Below are 21,392 nucleotides of genomic sequence, written 5' to 3'. Positions count from 1 at the left end.
AACCTTTGTTAAGAGGCGCAGCCATTTCACTGGATATCTTGGGCACTCTGACCATTCACACACAAAAGTGTGAACGTAGCTGGAGAAATAAAGGAGGCACAGAGGATGAAAACCTACAAGCTGGGCACCCTGCCTTCCCCCTGGCATTGTGGGGCAGCTGCTGAGGTGTGGGTGGGGCTGTTTTCTGAGAGCCTCTGTTTTCAGATGCTCTGTGTGATGAGCAACCCTAATGTACCTGCTCAGGCATGGCCCGTGTGCTTTTGTAGGCACAGGTTTTGGCGGTGATGGGCCAGACGGAAGATGCAGAGAGGGTGACCAAGCACATCGTGGCGGAGGAGGCCGGGTGTCTGGAGTGCTACCGCCTCCTTTCAGCCATCTACAGCAAGCAGCAGGACCATGACAAGGTAGCCGAGCCTTCAGCTTCCGAGTGGGGAGAGGTCTGCGCCTGTGGTCCTGTCTGTGTGTCTTTGGCTGAGAAGCCTTGAACACCTTCGGCTAGGGTTCCCAGCCTCTCAGGGGATTCTCACGGATGTCTCTGCCCCGTGAGATGCACATGCTTTGGCTTTTCCACGGTCTAAAGAATTGATGTAATTTTATTTGCGTGGTTTTAGCTAATTCTAGAAAGACTGACGTTTGTGTGATCTTAGCATTTTCCATGTTTCTTCTAAAATACTATTTCACATAATCCTCCTAACAGCCCTGTAAGGCAGGCCAGAGTTGCAGCTTCTGCTGTTGATCTGTACTTTGAAAGACACATAACCAGTGTAACCATGAACCAGCTCGACAGAATATTTGTTGAAAGCTGCGGTGTGCTAGATGCCAGCAGTAAAGTGATGCCAAGGCCAGAGCCACTGCCCTCTCATATAATTACACCAAGAGTGTGGCAGCAGCATGTGCAGAGGTCTTGTGGCAGCAGCTCGGAAAAATGGGCATCAGAAAGCAGGGCCCCAGTGTGAGATGCAAACACAGATTGCTGGGACCCGTGGGGTTTTGTTCTTTACTTTGGGAGAAGGTTTGGGGGTTTTGCAGCAGAGGGGTATGATTAGACCGGTGCTGTGAAAGTCTGTTTGCTACAGAGATGCAGCGGCTGAGGTTCGGGGCAACCAAGAGGATGAGAGGGGCTGTCTGAGCCTTGCGGAGATGTGGTCAGGGCTGATGTCTGGCTGAGCCTCACTTTCGCTCAGCTCAATTCTATTGCCTCCCTGTAAGGTGATCGGGACGTTTGTCTTTTCTGGCTTTGCTTTTATTTTTGTTATTTTTGTTTGCCTATTTGTTTGTTGTTGATGTATTAATGAACTGGGTGTAAGGGAATTGTTTTGTTATGGCTGTTAATTCTCAAGGAGAACATCAGATACTGCAGTGTCTTGGTTGTTCACACAGGTGTTTACTCCATCTTTGTTCTGCAACCCCGCAGGCGCTCCATGCGATAGACAAGGCGCTCCAGCTGAAACCAAAGGACCCCAAAATTGCATCTGAACTCTTCTTCACAAAAGGCAACCAACTAAGGGAGCAGAACCTTCTTGATAAAGCTTTTGAGGTAAAATACATAAAAGTTGCTACTAAATGCATGAATTACAGTGAGTCCTTGCAGAATCTGTAAGGAAGCTGCCACAGCAGATCTGCATCGGCGTGTCTGCGGGGCTAGTTTCAGGTTCACTGACATGGTGTGATCGCTGATTTTTTATATTTGAGCTCCTGGTTTGTGATCACTCCAGAGCTGTGCCATGCATTCTCTTTGGCAATTATCATCTTGAACTTGATTGTCCAAACATTCACATTTTAGCCTCAGAATAACCCAACTGCCTGTCTCTGACTTCACGTGTTTGCCTGTAAGAACAGACTGCTGCACTGGTGCCCAGGTAGCCCCGGGGACTCCCCTGTCCTCAGCACCCAGCTCCCCACCAGGTCTGTGCTCTCCTGGTGCACAGCCCTGCCCTCCTCCCTGCACCCCCTCCTGACTGGCCCACCTTAGTAACCTTGCTTACTCCAGCTCAGAAAACTCTCTCTGAGGCATCTGTTACAGAAAGGATTGTATTAGGCTGTATTGTCAGATGCTCCCTGTCACCCTCCTCCATGCGTGTGCATGTGTGTGTGTGTGTGTGTGTGTGTGTGTGTGTGTGTGATAAAACATTCCTTGTGAGAGGGACCACTCTTCTAAAACGTGTTTTGCATCATACGTGTGTTCCATATCTACAACTTTGGAATACAATTTATTCCAAATTAAAAGTTAAAAATCAAAAAGACCTATAAAGTTATAGTGTTACAGAAACACCAGTCTTCAGTGACGGTCATACCATACTTTAGTGGTGGCCGTAAAGCCGCAGGTTGAAACTACTGAAGTTAAAAAGTTACACGATAGGTCAAAGTAAAATCTAAAATGGTATAATTGTGGCAGGAAATAAATAAGTGGATTTTAAAATATTACTAGGGGCTGGGGCTGTTGCTCATTAGATCCCTTGTCTAGCAAATGAGATGCTCTGGGTTCCATCCTCAGCACTGCAAGAAATAGATACACTGTAAAGAAAAGCCCAGTGCTTCGAACGTCACAGAGTGGCAGGGCTCACGGGAGAGTGGAAGGAGGTCCGTTGAACACTACCACTGGCTACTTCGTCCAGTGCTGTGTGGAGGAGTCGTGTGTATAAAGCAACTTAATCTTTGCAGAAATCGTGTAGGCAAGAATGGGTCACTGAGACTGGGAGGTCATGTAACTCGCTCGAGGTTACCCAAGGTGGAAGAGGAGGAGCCTGGGCAAGGCTCAGCATTTTTCTCCTGCACTCACATCTCTGCTGATAGAAATTAAACCAAGAGACATACTTGAGGTTTATTTTAGCATCGTTCCAAGAATCTGATTTCTTACCATTTACTTCTTTCTCCTAAAACTGGAGGGAATGGATTGGAATTTATTTGGTGGATTTGTTTGGTTATATTTTTGCTAATAAAAATAGCAGTGAACATTAAAATGCATACAGAGATAACACAGCTTTGTAGAGTCATTGGCTTTGCTTAAGGAGAGTACTCTGAAAGTTAGGGCTGCGTGATGAGTTGAACTCTGATGCAAAAACAACTTGCAGTGTTGAAAATCTGCTTCACCGATACTGTATTTAGTAGGTTACCTGTTATTCACACAAAAGAATATGCTAGAGAGATGGGAAACTCTGTTGGAACATTTGAAGACTTTTCATGCAACAGAAGAAAATGAGACTTTCTGATTATTAAAACTGTCCCCTGGTAAAGCAGACCAGCGAGCATCTCACTCTGGATGGAACCCCAGGCTAAGTGTCCAGGTCAGCGACACCGCAGAAGAGGCTGTGACATCCAGGTCAAGCTCTCTGCAGACTATTCTAGGTCCTGACTTTTTTCCTTTTTTCCCTCAGTGCTAGGGATTGAATGCACAGCCTTACAAGTGCTCAACCATACTCCCAGCCCCCAGATTCTTTGATTTCACATAGACTTTTTGCCTTACCAATTCCGTTTATAGTGAAGAAGGGCAAAAAGCATGGTTTTCTTGCAAGTCAAGGCCAGTGGGAGAGAATACCTGATTGCAGACATCGCCTAGATTCCTGGCAGGTAGCCTCAGGTGGCGCAAATCCACAGATTAGCTCTGCAGAGAAATTGCACAGCAATATCCACTTTAGAATCATCGACTGTGACAATAATGGAAATATGCGGGGCTTCCTGCGAGCTGATGGCGGCTGGTTCCATTGTAGTAACCCTTAAATGCTCACATGTGCAGGGAGGCCGTCTCATTTTTTAACCTGAAGCTCTTTCTTACTCAGAATTACAACGCAGCCGTGGCTCTCAACCCAGAGCAGGCACAGGCCTGGATGAACATGGGCGGGATCCAGCACATCAAGGTAGGAGGCAGCGCGCTTGGGTGGTCTGGCTGCAGCGCTGCCGTCTCGCTTTCTGTCTCTCTTTCTTCTCTCAAAAGACTCAGCGCCCATTGTTAGTTTCCCCTTCAAATCATTGGAATCCTGAAAATGTAGGTGTTCAAGAGTAAAATTAACATAGCTTGTATTCGTTTTGTATTTTCTAGATATTGGATGTCATGAAGCCATTTTAATATATATTTAATGCATTGGCTTCCATGACTATAAAGAAAACCACGTACTGACAAGCAATATCATCAGACAGTAGTTAAGATCTGTATGTGGGGCTAGGGATTTAGCTGGTTCCGCCGCCTGCCTTGCAAACACAAGGGCCTGACTTTGATCCTCGGTACCAAAAAAAAAAAAAATTTATGTGAACTAATCCCTGATGAAGCATGGTGTGGCTTATTTTCCTCACTGTGAACACAAATGTATGTTAGTACTTTCCTGTGGGTTATGTGCAAGGCACTTTTTACTCCCTGTCTTCTTACTGGAGGTTTATTTCATTTTGCCTCCCTCTCCTGAATAAGAGAAGCTAACTTTGGATCTTTCTGCCAAGGAGGTTGGAAGAAGATCTTCACAGGGGACTGTTGTTTATGACTGATAAAGTCAGACGATTCACCGTGGTTCATTAACCGATTTGTTCATTCATGGCACAAACATCTGTGGGTAGCAGGCTGTATGTCAGGTGCTCTTCTAGGCCCTGGGAACACAGCGATGAACAGACAAGGTGAAACTCCTGTACTGTGGGGCTGACACTCCAGTAGGAGGTGACAAGCCGTGAGTGAACAAATGAACAATTCTGGTGCGTGTATGTACGCTAGAATCTATCAGATGGTGATAAGTGCTGAGGAAAGGGAAAGAGGGAGCAGATTGGGAGTGCTGGGTGAGGGCTGAAATTTCAAATTACAGTGGTTAGGGAAGGCCTCGGTGAAAAGGAATTTTTAAGCAGTCTTGAAGCCAGCAAGCCATGTGGCCCAACGGGGACAGAGCATGCGCCAAGGTCCTGAGGCACAGATGTTCCCACTGTGTTTGGAGTAGAGAGGAGGTAGCTTGGTTGGGGCAGGGACAATGGGAGGTTGGAGAGGTCCAGGCCACATTGTGCAGTGCCTTGAGGGGGATTTGTAGGAACTTTGGCTTTTATGGCAAATAAGTCAGGGTCCTTGGAGGAGTTTAAATGGGAAGAGGCCGTGGTTGGATGGGTATCTTTTAAAGGATCCCTCTGATTTAGCTACCTTGTTACCAAGCTTCTGTGGGCCTCTGCACTAATAAAAAGAGCAATATGGTGACCAGCAGTGAGCAAAGCCTCATGGGGACCGCAGTTCATTCAGTAAAACTGGTTGCTCTCAGACAGTGGAGAAGTGGCAAGTCTCGGACCTGCAGCAGCAGGCTGAGCCTCACAGATGTGGAGCCAGGGTCAGTGGTCAGAGTCCAGAGCCAAGCTTGGGCCCTTCTGACGCTGAGGGTGTCCAGCAGCATCTAGTTGGGAAGTTGTTAAATTAAGTTAAAGTTGTTAATTAGAAAAAAATGGAACAAATAAATTCAGGAGTCTTCCGACAGTCTATAGATAGAGAAGATAATGTATTTATTGTATGGTTGAATCAAATGCTTTAACTTTAGAAGTACTTAATAGAAAAGGTATCTGGAGATTGAAGAATTACCAAGTATGGTATTTTTAAATGTAACTAACATTAATTAAAATTAGCTTATCTTTTTTTTTTTTTTTTTTGCTACTGCAGACATCATGTATTAGGTTGAACAATACAAAACTGCCACATTTATAGTTTAATGATCAGTAAACTGCTATGATATAATCTAACAGAAACATACAGAGCAGCACATGGCTTGGGCATGGTAGGCTGCAGGATCTTCAGGAGCAGTTGTGGACTCATGTGTCCTTGGCATTGCCCAGCAGGGAGCGCAGACAGCAGAACTGTCCTGTTGCTGGGCCTGGGAAGCTGAGGCAGCCTGAGGGCCGCAGGGAGGCTGAATTGGAAGAGGGTTTTCAAGGAGGAGATTCCAGGTGGGGAGAAGGGAGTGAGTGTTGCAGTCTCCTCTTATTCCTGCTGTGTAGGGATTCACACTTTCCTGTCCTGGACCTAACTACCTGGGAACAGAAGGGTCTCAGATTTGGATTTCTCTCAAGCTTTAGAATATTTGCAGGGATGGATGGATAGAGAGATAGAACCTAACTGTTGGTGTGAAATTTGTGTTTCACATGCATGTTAGGCTTTCAGCCTGAAGACAGCGGTCTACACTATTCATAGTGCACACAAGGCCAGGTGTCATCATGTCAGTGCTCAAAAATTTTCAGATTTTGAAGGATTTTGCATCTTTAGGAATGCTCAACCTATAATACTTTCCATAAAGTTTTATATATGATAAAAAGTTATAATATGTTCCTTATAATCAAAGCTTTCGAGCCACCAGCCCACATTACATGTGCTGTTTTCAGTCTGCCTCCTGACAGGAAGGTGTGTGTTCTAGGAGGCCTGTTGTCCACTAATGACAGACGGTGGAAATGCCCTGTGTCCAAACCAGCCAAGGAGACGGTGACCCCCAGCCACATGTGGCTGTTGAGCTAGTGCAGTGGAGGAACAGAATTCATGATTGTTAATTTAAATTTCTGTAGGCACATGTGATGAGTGGTGATCATATTGGCACAGTTCTAGAAAACAGATCATTCAGATTCCTACCTAGCATGGAATTGGAGACTTTGGATTGAAGGATACAACTTAAAAAAAAACAGGGTTTCCGGTTTAATCAAGAGCAGTTGCAGGGACAAAAGATAAAGTTGGTTTTGTATAAAAGAATGGAGAAACCTGGCTCCAGAGCCCGTGCCTGGGGAGAAATCAGCATCAGCTGCAGGGGAGGTGCACTGTGTGAGCCCTCTGCCAGATATGCAGGTGTCTGCATAAGTGTGTTCAGCTTGGTAAAAATCAAAGGATGCTGGACGATAAGTCCAGGAGTTGAAAAAAAATAATTGAACGCAGCAAAGCCACACTCCCACGTGTTCAGCAATCTGTTTAGCCTCTTTTCAGAGCCAGTGTTAATAACCAGAAATGCACTTATCAGCACCTGGATTCCCAATTAGTTTCTCATCCTGCTGTCCCCACTTCGTTTCACCAAGTGTGACTAGTGGGACACTGCACAGAATGGATCTTCACTGAAGAGCAATAGATGGCACGCACGAGAGCTCTTTGTATCTGGCAGTGTCTAGACTCTGGACACAGAGTTACTCATTACCAGTAGAAAGGAGTTGCTAATTGCTGCTTACACTTTTACTCTAAGAGATGCAGTGTTAAATGGCGATAGAAATCCAGAGTCACTGGTGTTCATCCACATGGCAGGTATGACTGAGAAGTAGGTAAAGTGAAAGATGTTTTTTCAGACTAGAGAGAGCTCTAACAATCTTAATTCTGAGACTGCGGGACACAGATCTGAAAGGGTGAATCAGTAAAGGAAATAAATAATTTGTTTCAGATCGGGAAGGGGGTTGGGAAAAGGTAAGAGTTGTGACCCATTTGCCAGAGCCTATCGGGTGCCAGGCACACATGGTTGCTAGAGATGAGTGCCCGCAGAGAGTGTGCAGCCATTACATGCGGCCAAGTGACCCCAAATTCTTATCATTTTTTCATTACATACGGCCTGTAGGCTGCTGCTAGGTTTTAAGGTGAAGATTAGAATAACAAACACCTCTAGCAGATCTAGTAGACCCCTAAACTATTTTCAGAAACACGTCCCCTCCCAGACATGGCTCCATTTGATGAGAGAGCCCCATGGGAGCACCCGGAAATGCTCTTCTCCTGAAAAATCTCTTTCTGTCTTAGCTCACTCATCCTTCTGTCAGCCTTTGCATTCTCCATCCAGTGTGGCACTTAAACGAGACGGATTCTGCAAAGCAGTGAGAGACAGGATGGAATTGTGCATCCAGAAAAGTTGTCTGTGTGAATGTTAGTGTTGGACAGGACAGGGCTGGCCCCTCAGTCCCCTTCTTCTCAGAGTCGTGATGATCCGAGTGTAATTATTCTCCCTTCTCCCCCACAGGGAAATTATGTGTCTGCGAGAGCTTATTACGAGAGAGCCTTACAGCTGGTTCCAGAGAGCAAGCTGCTGAAGGAAAATCTCGCCAAATTGGATCGCCTAGAAAAGCGGTTACAGGAAATTCGAGAAAAGGATCGGACATAGTGCTGCCAGGCCCACTCTTGTAGGACAGTGCTGGTGGCTCCAGAGGAGCACAGAGTGATGGAGGCCTGGCTGTGGCATCCACAGGGCACAGCCTGTGAAGCTTTCTTCTCACAGCACCAAGTTCAGGGTGGGACATCTGCCAGCCTCCCGGTGTTGAAGACTTCCATTGCCATGAAAAAGGAAAAACAGCAAGCCAGGCAGGAAGTTCTGAGAGGGACAGAAGACAGAAAACTGTACATTTTATAGATTTTTGTTCAGTCTTAACTCCCCGTTTCCCTCAGCACATTTCTATGCTTTTGCATCCTGGAGACCTAACTCCATTTCTTCATTAGACTTTGATGTCCCAGAAGTACAGAAGTATAGAAATACTATAAAGGAAAGTATCTGTTCTTCATGGGATGAGGAATTTCAAAGAGGATACATCCTCTGTGGGAGCTGTTTGGGGTTGTGTACCAAGTGGCGGTTCAGTAATGGCTTTTGTAGAACCATACTGACTATCTGAGCCAAAGGGCTATTGTCAAATGAGCTTTATCTGAGCTCTCCCTAAGGATGCTACTAGAGACCTTTTGAGGAGTAAATTAAACTCTGCTCTGGTGTAAGTTTTTCATTACCCAATACATCAAAAAGGAACCTTCTGGAATTGTATAGGGGTATCTTTATCCCTGCCAGAAGAGCAAGAGCTTGATGCTCCTAATGTTTTAACTCATAGGCTTTGTTACAAATATTACTGGAGTAGTGGCTCTACTCCAAGATTTCAAAAGTGCATTTAAAATCATAAACTTTCCCACCTTCAAATATATTGTTATTTTGGTGGAGAAAAATAGTATATTCTACATAGAAAATATTAAAGATATTAACTAAGAGAAATATCCTACTTTGTTATCTTAATGTTTAGATATCATGAATTTATTATTTTTTGAAAATATATTTGAACTTTGAGAAATCTACATTATATAACAGACTCTTCATAAACTCTAACTAGAGGGAAAGAAAGCTGTATTTATTTGTCTTCCTAGGCTTAGTGAGAATTCTGTACTTAAAACACAGGTAATCAAGACCTGGTATGTGTCCTGCATTTGTAATTTTGGAGATTTCATAGAGAATACTCTAAAAATCTAAGGAAGTCTAAATTCAAAATTTTAAAAATATATATTTGTATTTAAAGGATAAGGAAAAGTTAACCTCACAATTTGACATTTATTTTTAGGTTATTTATTTTATAACTTATAAAATATTTAATATATACATACTTCTTTTTTTCTCTGTACATAGTGGTTTTAATAACAGCTTCCAAAACTGAGCATGTAAAATACGAATCTAAATTACAAAACAGTTGAGCTTTAACAGCCCCTTAAAAATGGTATTATTTGCCACTAATATTAACAGAATTCGGGATCAGCCTTCAGTGTTTAGGTGGTAGTATATCTCGGAAGGGGAGAATTTGGAACGCCGGGTTCTAACTTGGTCGTGATCATTAACGACAAGCACCCAGGTGGCCACTGGCCGTGGTAGAGATGGTGGCCAAAGGCTGCTCAGGCAGGGCGGGGTCAGCTTCCTCCCTCACACCCCAGGATCAGGACTGCTGCCCTCTGTGTTACTCTTTTGTTAAAGGGCAGCCCATGTTCATGGAAGAAAACTTCTTTGGGAAAGAATGGCAGGGGGAATGTTTTAAATACGAACAATGGCAGAATTAGAGTTAGCATGTATCTGTTTCTCTGTGTTAATCCAATAGCATATATATATATTACCATGATGACCTGTTTCTAAGTCTTTCAGTCATGTCGACCACAAATTTATCCAGAATCATATTTTTTCTTCCCTCTCAAATTATAATTCTAAGGCCAAAAAAAAAAAAGCATTATAGTATTTATTGTCAAGTAACCTTCTACCCCTAAATTTAAAAGTAGGAGACCCTTGGTACAAACATTCATTATCTAGAACATTTATCACAGCTTTCCGCAATAGTCTTTAACTAAAACTCATGCTTCGGGAGTTAATGGAAAAGACTGAGCCCTGAATTCTGCAATAATTATGCCTTGTAGTGCAACTAAAGTTACGAGTATGTATTTGATGGACAATTAAAGTAGCAATGACGGCCTTAATGTTTCTGAGAGAAGAATCATGTGGCTGGAGGGAGATTTTCCCAGGCTGTCTGAGGTTTCTGCCCCACCTGATCTGTCTCTGTCTCTGTCTCTCTTTATTCTCTGTCCCCCCACCCCATTCTTTTCTCATCTGTTAGTACACACCAGCATCTCCTTGACTGTTAAAAGTAGGCACTGCTTAAAAATGGAAAAAGAAGTAACATTGTTGGATCAGATATTTTTATCCTTCACTAAAATGAAGCCAGTGAAATAATTCTCTCAGTTGAAATGGTACCTATAACACAATAAATCCCAGGCTATTTTTCAAAAACATGAAGTGTATCTTGTACATTTTTATTTGGTCCTTGTAATGTGAAATAATCGGCACAGTTCATCCTTATCAAAATAGAAAGAGAGCGCTGGCTGGTCACAGAGGTACTCTGTCATGCCCTTGGCAGACATGTGTTTCTGTGGTGCAAGAGCTGGCCTGGCTGCGCAGATGAGGCGTCTATGTGGTCTCCAGTCCGTCCGTGTGCTCTCAGGTACATCCCTTGCTTGGTTCAGTGCTCTGCCTAGATTCTTCATTATGCCGAAACAGGGGCCCCACAGTTTGATTTTGTGTTGGGTCATGGAATTCTGTAAAAAGAAGTTGTGGGTAGGAAGGGAGGTGGCTGAGAACAAGATAGAAGTCCCTTGGTCTGGGTGAACAGTTGATTTGACAGTCAGTGTCCTTCACTGTTATATGAGCAGTAGTCTTGCCTCTGCTGCATGTAAAGTTCATGTACAGATTCCCTCTTCTCCTTCCAGTCTGTCTACACTGACCTTTAGTCCTGTCTACAACTAATTCTCATCTTCACATTAATCATACATGGCAGTATATACCTTTAAACAGGAAAATGGCATTCGCAGTGTATTTTAACTTTTAATTGTTCATTCAAAATGTGTTTTTTGTTTTGGTTTGTTTTTTCTTTTTTTGGTACTGGGGATCGAACTCGGGCCCTCAGCTTGCAAGGCAGGTGGCAGAACCACTGAGCTAAATCCCCGGCCCTCATTCGCAATGTTTTAAATGATTCAGATGTTTTCAGTTTATGAATGGCACTCATCAAATCTGATTCAAATGCTGCAACACAGATGAATGAAACCAAAGATGCAGATACCTTGGAGGGAAATAAAATTTTACTTTAGGGGATACTGAGGTGATGTACTCGTGGGGAATTGTTTACAGTGAAACCTACCACAAAGCAAAGAGGATTGTGAGCACTGTCATTCCACCTGCTTGAGTACTTCAGAACCCTTAACAGAAGATTCTGAAGTTTGTCCTGAGTGGCACCTGGTTTGGTACAGGATGTTGTAGTACTTGTGCAGCTGCTTTTCAGCCAAACCAAACGAGAGTATCCAAGCCTTCCTAAGTAGACTGACTGGCAGGATTCTAATTTGAGGGAGAATTAAGAGTACAGATGTTGTCTCTTGTTGTGTCTGTTAGACTGTCCCAGACTGTTCTGCTCACAGAGCTGTACAGGCCCTGGCTCTCAATCTTAGGAAACCATGGTGAGGACTTCCAGACTCCTGGCTCTTGCTGTCTGGGTGACAGCTCTGAAAGGCAGCTAGGATTGAGATTGCCCCAGAGGCAGAGCTGGCAGCTTCAAAGCAGTTGATGGCTTTTTACAGCAGCATTGTTTATGATCCTCTGAAATTTGTTCTTTTTTTTCAGCTTTAATTGAGTTTATTGGTACATTTTAGGGATACAGTACAGTTGCATTCATTGTTGGGATCTTGTACCTCTACATGACAAGTCTTGATTCTCATTTTTTCCCCTTACCTCTGCCCTCCCTTCAACCCTCCTCCCCTCCCCATCTACAAACACTTTATTTTCATCTTTTCATTCTCTCACATTTTTTTCTTTTCCCTTTTTACTCTTCCCCTACCCATCCCACCTTCCCTACACCTTTAACTCCTTTCTTCCCATTTCTAAATGTCAGTAATCTTATTAGAATCTTATGCATTGTTGCAGAATTTTCACACCAGGGAAACTTTGGTATTTACTCATGTGTGACTTATTTATGAAATTTGTTCTTTTAACTACTAGACGCAAATGAGCCAAAGACTGTGAAAGAGTGACTTACAGAGTGATGGGTTGGTTTAAGGTTGTCCTTCTGTGATGGACACACTGGTGGTCGGGAGTGGTTTTGCATTGACTGCAGCCCATTGACAGTCTGGCCTTGCGTTTATGCACAGAGTTCTTCGCTCTTGGATATGGAGGCATCGCCTTGCCATTTGCGTGCACTAGATGAGGTGCCTGCTGTAGAAAACTGGTATTGTTATGCCTCAGGGAAGGTGTTCATGGTGAAGGGCTCATAGCTACATCTGTGTCCTTCTGTGTGACACATACTTATACACTTTGGTGAAAGCATTTCTTTTTCTTTGCTTCCTTTGTCCTTCCTTGCTTTCTGCCTTTGTCTTTCCTTGTAGTGCTAGGATCAAAACTTGCATGCTGTGGTGGCAGAGCACATGCTCTTCTAGGAGCTACAGCTCCAGTCCCTGGCAATTATTTCTTAACTGTACTTGCTAGAATCAGTTTTGGAAGAGGGAAATCCCCAAACAGAAGCATTTGCTTTGATTTGTGGTGGCCTCGCCCTTGGAACAGTAAGTTGAGAGGACAGTACTGGTGCATTCAAAGCAGATACTTAGAGGTGCCCACTGCAGCCTGTTTACAAATTGCACACGCTTCAACTTGATTGTGTGTAGGTGGCTCCCACACATAGCAAAACATAGCTAACTAAATGGCAACTCCTGACATTTGAAAAGAGTATCTCTACCTGTCAGGTCTTGCATTTGGGCTGCAGGTGAAAGAAAGTTTAGTATACACACACACACACACACACAAAACACACACACACACACACATATATATATATGAAATACTAGATATTTTAATGGTTAATCTTTAAAGCTTTTGATGCAAAATAAAAATATGTTGAATAGTTCTAAAAGAACATTTTCCTCAGTATTTTTGTTTTTATAAGCTCTTCGTTCTAAAGAGAAGTAAAATAACTAATCAAAATCATAACATTTATAGCAACCAACCATTTCATATTAAGATGTCCATTTTTATTACCAAGGGTCTTTTCAGTTAAAACCTTTTGGGGGTGTAACTCATAAAATCACCTGTCACCACACATGGTCATTATCAGTCTGTGAGCTTTGATCACTAGTGATCCCACTGGGAAAGAGAAGCTGACCTCTGGAGATCTGAGACTTTCTTCACACTGTCACTGTGTACCTGATGTGTGTCATGTGTTGTAGATCTCAACGTTTGTACTGTCCTTTTGGGACCATTTATCTTGTTGATCCCTAGGATGGGGTCCCTAGTCCAAGAGTCAAGACAATTGAGGTCTAGTCCTAGCTTTGCCTCGGGGAGCCACCGGTGTCTCAGTTCAGCCCCTCACCCTGAGCACTGGGCAGCCTGAGGGTCAAGAACTGGAAGGTCACTGCAACAGAACACATAGACAACCCTCAAGATTGCTGAACTGGCTCAGTGCTTTCACTTGTCAGAGGGTATTACTTTCATTTGGTTGTCTGTGCGCTTAAAAATTCTGCGTGATTTTGTTACTTGACTGGAGGAAAAGATAACCCTTCCTTATGAGGAAATAAAAGATCTTTAGAAGCCACAGCTTGCTTAAAGAATGTGGAGATGCCTGGGTTTTTCTGTGGGTCTATATTCCTATTATCAGGAGGAAATGAAGGGAATCGTCATCTTTGTTCACAGTGCTCTTGGTTGCTGTTGGGAACCCTGGGATGTGACTTTGTGCTCTTGTTACTTTGCTATACTAGTTAGAAATATGTATCCCATAAAGTATTTCTCCCATTGAGTCTACTTATACTTTGCCTAGGTCTTTCCAAAGGAAAATTTATGTAAATGTCTATTTTATATAAAATAGGATTTGAAAACTATGCCTGGCTCCAGTCTACTCCATGGTTGGTATTCATTTGTGTCCGTGGTGCCAGTGGTGACACTCTGCAGTTAGGAAATGCCAGTCCCCATCCCTCTCTCACTAGTCCCGGCCATGTGTGCTTCTGCTCCCTTCTGCCCACCCCAAGCCGTGACCAGCACCACCCCTGCACATCCCTCCCCTCCTCTCGCTTAGCAGATGCCTTCACCTCTTCATGAGTTACAAGTTAGAGAACAGATGCACCCTCGGTAGTCTGCTCTCCATTTACAGTGTGCCTGGACCAGTTCCGTCTTCTTCTCTGCCGAACAGAGGATTTTGCCTCTTGTGCACTTTGTTCTTCAACCTTTCTATTGCCTTTTAACTTTCTCCTTCTGCTGGCTCTTGTCAGTTCTACCTAAAAACACACAAATGAGGCCTGGATCTAACCTCCAGCACCAAAAAGCAACAACAAAAAAAAGATTAAAACAACAACAAATCAAGTGACCATCATTAAAGCTATCTGGGAAAATCCTTTATTCTATCTCTAGCTGTACTTCATAGCCAAACATTAAGCAGCAAATCAGTTATTGTACTCTCACGATGCTATGTCCAAACTAAGACAGATTTTCCTCATGTTGCAAGTGTGTTCTGGCCACTCTGCTCCCTAAAGTCCTTTCTTTTCTAAAGTTAACTTTGAGACACCAAGATTCTTTTGTCAGGATGTGCCCGCAGCACCGCAACCCACTGACAGCAAACCCCATCCTTCTAGCAGATTCCAACCTGAAATGAATGAATGAGCCAGCGGCTTCTGTTGTGTATCTACTTTTTATAGAGGGAATCTTTTCTCCCTTATTGAAAGGGAGTCATGTTAAGCCTGTAGAGGGTGAATCTGGTACATAAAGCCTAGGCTGTGCTTGACAGAACCTGCAGGTTCTGAACTCACTGTATACTTCCTGATGGGACTCAGCCCAGACACCCTCACAGCATTTTCACAGAAGAGCTGGGCACCTTCCTGAGCCCTCTCCCAGGACCATGTCCTCTGGGCCTTATGCTTGAAAACCAGGAGTTGGTCACCACTGAATACCCAGATGTGACCCTCCGAGAACAGCGCCATCTAATGAAACTTCCTGTGACATTGCAAATATTGGCTATTTGAGGTGTGATCAAAAACAGTGAATGCGCAGATACGAAAAAATATCACCATCAATACTCAAAATATGCCCTCTCAAAAAAAAATATGCCCCCTCAGTTCAAACACCCTCATCCCATCCTTCTTTGCCACTTTCTGAAGCAGTTCTGGAAGTCTTCTTTCATGAGTACTGTTATGACAGCCTTGATGTTCTGAATCCATTCAAAATGTTTCCCTTTCCTGGTCATTTTAACTGTGAGGAAGAGCCAGAGTTGCAAGGGGCCAGATCCAGTGACTAAGCTGGATGAGGACATACTGTAATGTGTGTGTGTGTGTGTGTGTGTGACAGAATTTGCTATAAATATTTAGCCAGTGAGGAATAATCAAAACATACACTGAATGTTTAAATAAAATAATTCCATACAATAAAAGACATGCTGCTATTCGTGCCCCTCAAAATACTCCCCCCAACCCACCGCTTTAACACACCTGTCAATCTTGGCAATGTATTTTTTACTATAACACATTTTGTTTTTAATTGAAACATTCATTGTATTTTTCAGTCACCTCCTGTATGCTCTGTTCAATATAATAGCCCCAGGTGACTAGTAAGCATTTGAAATGAAGCACTAAATCTTCTTTATTTAAACATAGTTTTATTTAAATGTAGCTAATTTAAATAGTCACACATGGCTAAAGTCCACCCTATGGGACAGTTGGGCCCTGGAGATTCTTGGTGATATGGGACATGGGACATAAAAATTACAGACACATCTTTGGGTCCACAGGACAAGGAGACAATGTGTTTCCAGTCCAGATGCCAACTACGTTTTCCAGACCTTGCGTCAAAGTGTTTCTGCCAACCTTATCAAAAAAGGAAATAAAAGGCTCAAATTCATGGAATTAGTAATGAAAACAGCAAAATCACAACAGATCCAGCCGAAATCCAGAGGATCATCAATACCTAAAGAAACTGTATGCTAATAAAGTTCAAAACAAAGAAGTGGACAGATTTCTAGATACATATGAATTACCAAAGTTGAACAAAGAAGATATAAAAATTCTAAACAGTCCCAATTACAATCAATGAAATTGAAAATGTAATTAAAAAATTACTAACAAAGAAAAGCCCAGGTCCTGATGGCTTCACTGCTGAATTCTACAAGATATTTAAAGAAGAACTTGCCACTACTCTTTAAACTTTTCAATGAAATTAAAAGGGAAAAAATACTTCCAAATTCATTCTGGGAAGAAAGTGTTACTTTGATTCCAAAATCAGGAAGGACCCAACCAAAGAAAGAACTGCCGGCCAATCTCCCTAATTAACATAGGTACAAAAATCCTCAATAAGATACTGGCAAACAGAATACAGAGGGTCATCAAGAAGATCATACACCCTGACCAAATGAGATTTATCCTAGGGATATAAGGATGGTTCAATATATGTAAATCAATAAATGTTAGACAATTTATTAACAGAATCAGGGACAAAAACCATGCAATCATCTCTATAGATGCAGAAAGAACATTAAACAAAAGTCAAAACACATTCATGGTAAAAACTCTGCAAGAAATTGGAATAGATTGTCTTTATCTCAACTTGATAAAGGATATCTATGAGAAACTAACAGCCAGTACCTACTAAATAGTCAGAAACTGAAAACCTTCACACTAAAATCAAGAACAAGACAAGGATGTCCACTATCACCACTCCTGTTCAATATAGTTTTGGAAACATTAACCACAGCAATTAGACAAGAGAAAGAAATGGAATGAAGATAGGAAAGGAAGAAGTTAAACTGTCATTATTTGCTGATGATATGATACTCTACATAGAAGGCACAAAAATCTTGCCAAAAATGACTTCTAGACCTAATTGACAGGTTCAGAAGAGTGGCTGGATACAAGGTCAACACTCAAAAATCAACAGCCTTCTTGTACACAAATAACAGACTCACTGAAAGAGAAATTGGGGAAATAGTCCGTTTCACAATAGCATCCCCCCAAAATGAAATTAATATAACATAGGAAGCAAAAGCCCTCTACACTGAGAACAGCAGCACTCTGGAAAAAAGAGATTGAAGAGGATATAAGAAAATGGAAAGACATTCCTTGTTCCTGGGTAGGAAGAGCCAATATCATGAAAATGGCCATACTTCGAAAACTGCTATACAGATTCAATGCAATCCTGATAGAAATCCCAGCAGTATATTTGGCTAAACTAGAGAAAACTATTCAAAAACTCATTTGGAATCAGAAGAGACCTAGAATAGCAAAAGCAATTCTAGCAACAGAGACATGGCAGGAGGTGCCATGTTGAAACTATACTACAATGCCACTGTGACAAAAACAGTATGGTACTGGTAAAGAAACAGACCCAAGGATCAGTGGACTAGATTAGAAGATGCAGAAATGACTTTAGACATAATCAGCTACCTCATCTTTGACAAAGGAGCCAATCATCCTCACTGGAGGAAAGATAGCCTCTTTAATAAATGGTGTTGCAAAACTTGATTTCAACTTGCCAAAGATTAAAACTAGACGCTTATCTTTCACCATGCACTAAACTAAAACACAACTGGAGTAAAGATCTAAATATCAAAACAGAAACACCAAACTTACTGGAAGATAGGTAGAACTCTTAAAGACATTGGCATAAGAAAAGACATTATGTACAAATCCTCAGTAGCATAGGCACTAGCACAAAGAATCAACATTTGGGATCTCATCTTTTTAAAAACTTTGGCACTGCAAGAGAAACCATCAACAGAACTAAGATGTGAGAAATTTACAATGTGGAAAAAAAATTTACCAACTATTCCTCAGAGAAAACCCTACTATTTGGACTATAAAAAGAATTTAAAATAATCAGACTCCTCAAACATAAAGACCCAATTCAAAAATGGGCATCTGAAATGAACAGACATTTCTCAGACAAAGAAGTAAAAGTAGCAAATAAACACATGAAAAAAATGTTCAACATCACTGGTCATTTAAGAGATGCAGATGAAAACAACACTGAGATTCCATCTCACCCCAGAAAGAATGGCTGTTGTCAAGAAATCAACCAATAACAAATGCTGGCAGGGCTTTGGGAAGAAAGGGACCTTCTCCATTGGTGGGAATGCAGACTGGTGCAACCACTGTGTGAATCAATATGTAGATATTGCAAACAACTAGGATTAGAAGTCCCATTTGACTCAGCTGTTCCTCTGCTGGGTATCTTTCCAAAAGAATTAAAAGAATCATACCCCAGTGATATATGCTCACCCATGTTTACAGTGGCACAGTTTGTAATAGCTAAAACCTGGAAATAACCCTAATGTGCATCAACTGGAGACCAGATATAGAAGTTGTGGGTTTTGGGGCTTTTTAAAATAAAATGGAGTACTACTCAGTCATAAAAATGAGAACCTGGAGACATTTATAGCTAAATGGATGCACATTGAAGCCATACGCCTAAGTGAAATAAATAGGACCAAATAGTTTCTCTGGTATGAAAAACTAAAAATGTAAATAAGGATCAAAATGTATAATTGGTATTGTGTAATGGAAAGAAAAGGTCTAAAAGAGTAGGGGAAGTGGGAAGGGTAGTGGAAAGGTAAGAAGGCAGAAGAAAAAATATGAGAAAAGGAAAAACATGGAAACAATGTCTTTATAAACAGGGAAGGGTGAATGGGGTGAAGGGAGGGCTGGGGAATTGGAAAAAATAAAAACCAAGATATATCATATAAAAACTGCAAGATTCCAATGACGAATTTTAACTGTATTGTATACCAAAAATGTACCAATAAACTTTTAAAAATTTAGTAAACCGAGTCTAAATCTTTAGAAGGGGAAATGCTATAACAATAGCAAATAACTGATGATTAAGAGAAGGTACTAATAAGAAAAGAGGACAATTCTAAGAAACAACTTTTATATCTTGTTAAAAATGGTGCTGAAGTAGGACTTAAAGAAAAACAATTATCTTTTCAGCCTGTGGTAGCTCCTCCCCAGAGTAACCCCTCTCCCCCATAGCTATAACTCCTTGTTCTGGTCCAAATAAAATCAACTACTATGACCTATAAATAAAGTTTATGATATTTTAATTTTCATAAGACTGTATCTTCTTTCAAGCTAAGTTACAGAACTGTCTATCCTTGTCTTATTTTTGTAATCTCCTTGCTACATCACTAGAAAGACCAACTCTTTAACCAAATGTATAAAAACTAAAACTTTTCTTTCTTCAATGGTTCTCCTTTGGACATTAATCCACTGAGCCAGTGTTCACCTATAAATAAAGTCCTCCTGTTTCCCATTTGTCTCTCCTGTCTCTTGGATTCTGCAACATTTCTGGTGACCACAAAGGGACCAGAGATGACAGAGTTGCTGTCTCCTTTGCCTGCTAGCCCAAGAGGGGACTGAGCTACAAGAATCCTGAGGCCTCTGGCACCCCTGGTTGAAACTTCAGCTTGGAGAGGGAATCAGCCCTCCCACAGCCCAAAGACACCTCCTCTGTCAGCACAAAGAGAACCTGTGGGATTCAGGATGATTCTGGAACACTAGCCTGCTACAGGACTGCTATAAGATTTGGGGGTCCAGAAGCAGGACTACAAGGGTGGTAGGGGGGAGCCTGATCACCTCCCTGGGGCTGACTGAATAATCTGACTTAGAGGGTCACACAAAATCTACAACCTCAAGGGGAACCCAGAGGTGGTCTGTAGCAAAAGTTACTCTCAAACTACTCTCAGCAGAGACTCACAACAAGAGTGGATCTCAAAGGGGACATGCTAAATAGTCATACTCAGGAGGAGTCAGCCAAAATTTACACCAAGTATACAGAGGATCCAGACTCAGTGGGTGTCGGGCAAAACCTACACCCAGGCAGGAAAGGTGAGATAGAAAAGGTGATTGTGTGTCAGTGAGTATAATAGTGTGTGAGTCCAGAGGCTCTGGGGAAAATATATAATTGTGTGTGAGTGAGCAGAGTGAAGTGTGTGAGTCTGAGGTTGCCTGGACTCAGCTAGGGTGTGAGGGAGGGAGGCAGTCTAATCAGTCTGAAAACAAAAGTAATTGAGAATAATTTGCATCGTAATGAGCAAAGACATGAGGAACGCTGTTTAACTTTAGTGGGCTTGGATATGCAATTGGGGTGCAACAGATAGGCAGATGAAGAGGAAAAAAAGGAGCACCCTATAAAGCAGGGTAATGACAGTGACAATCCCAGAGGGGGACCAAGATTAAGAGGACATCTGAGAGGCCTGTTGGTCTGGCAGCTGGGCTGAGATGAGGACACAAGGCAAAGAGACTGAGGCCCATTTGTACCTGTGGAGGTTAAAGGAACAAAGCAGGAGTCATCTTTTCATTTCAAAGCACCAGAAATTGTAGAATGAACAATGCAAGAAATCCTCCCAGATTTAGGAGCCCAAGGCCAACACTTTCTCAGCATCATCAGCCTGGTACTGCCTATAGACATCTGAAAGCCAGAGTGGTCCCAGCCTGGGGCTGGATGGCCAAAGTCGAAAAGCTGCAACAGTGTCATGCAGGACCTAAAAAGGTTTTATAGGAAAAATCAAATTACAAATTTCAGCTAATTGATAAATATACTTTTGATTTCTAATTTGAGTTGATGCTTTTGTTTAATTGGTGTGCTTAAAGCATTTCTCATGCATCACAAATTATTGAATTGTAATTACAGAGTTAACTTGCTCTTTGCTCTGTGGGTCACTGACTCATGGTTACTTAGAGGTCTGTTGGTAGCCAGTTGAATATAAAATGTAACACTATGAGAACAAAATGGGGTGGGCATGCACTTTAATATCCAAGCAGCTGCAGCCAAGTTTGTTATAAGATGTTTATAGTTATATAGAAAAAAATATTGAGGGCTATAAGAGATATACTTTTTAATATGAGAGAATTTTATATAATAAAAATTTTGTCCTGTTAGATAATAATAGAGACAATGACAAGATTAGAAAGCTTACATATATCAAAGGAAAGCTTGTGAAAGAAATTTATCAAAGTAAATATGTATGTTTGCTTGTTGGTTTGGTGAAAGCACATGCTGTTGCTTCTAAAATCTCCTTGTTTCCCAAAAGACTCAAAAAAATAAGTTTGGTTGCTTGTTAGTTTGATGGAGCTCAAGTTGTTCCTAAAGTAAAAGTGCTAAAGAGAATCATTTACATCACAACAGGGTAGATATGGGGAAAAAAGT

At 42.0% G+C, this 21,392-nt stretch overlaps 1 protein-coding gene across 2 annotated transcripts in view; it reads left to right on the top strand.

The window, feature by feature from the left end:
- Positions 1–11,113, top strand: part of Tmtc1 (transmembrane O-mannosyltransferase targeting cadherins 1) — a 215,788-nt gene extending 204,675 nt beyond the window's left edge. The window contains exons 15-18 of one of the 2 annotated variants that reach the window (XM_010628971.2): positions 267–404; positions 1,415–1,537; positions 3,777–3,854; positions 7,917–11,113. In XM_010628971.2, the coding sequence (XP_010627273.1) occupies positions 267–404; positions 1,415–1,537; positions 3,777–3,854; positions 7,917–8,057 (480 nt within the window). In that variant the 3' untranslated portion in view covers positions 8,058–11,113. The remainder of the gene's footprint in view (positions 1–266; positions 405–1,414; positions 1,538–3,776; positions 3,855–7,916) is intronic. The other variant, XM_010628972.2, reaches the window with a different exon arrangement.
- Positions 11,114–21,392: the final 10,279 nt, after the last annotated feature.

Source organism: Fukomys damarensis, unplaced genomic scaffold (genome assembly GCF_012274545.1).
Source record: "Fukomys damarensis isolate Sample0158 unplaced genomic scaffold, DMR_v1.0_HiC HiC_scaffold_15, whole genome shotgun sequence".
Lineage (NCBI taxonomy): Eukaryota > Metazoa > Chordata > Mammalia > Rodentia > Bathyergidae > Fukomys > Fukomys damarensis.
Note: the sequence above shows the minus strand (reverse complement) of the source record. Positions and strands in the feature narration are given on the sequence as shown.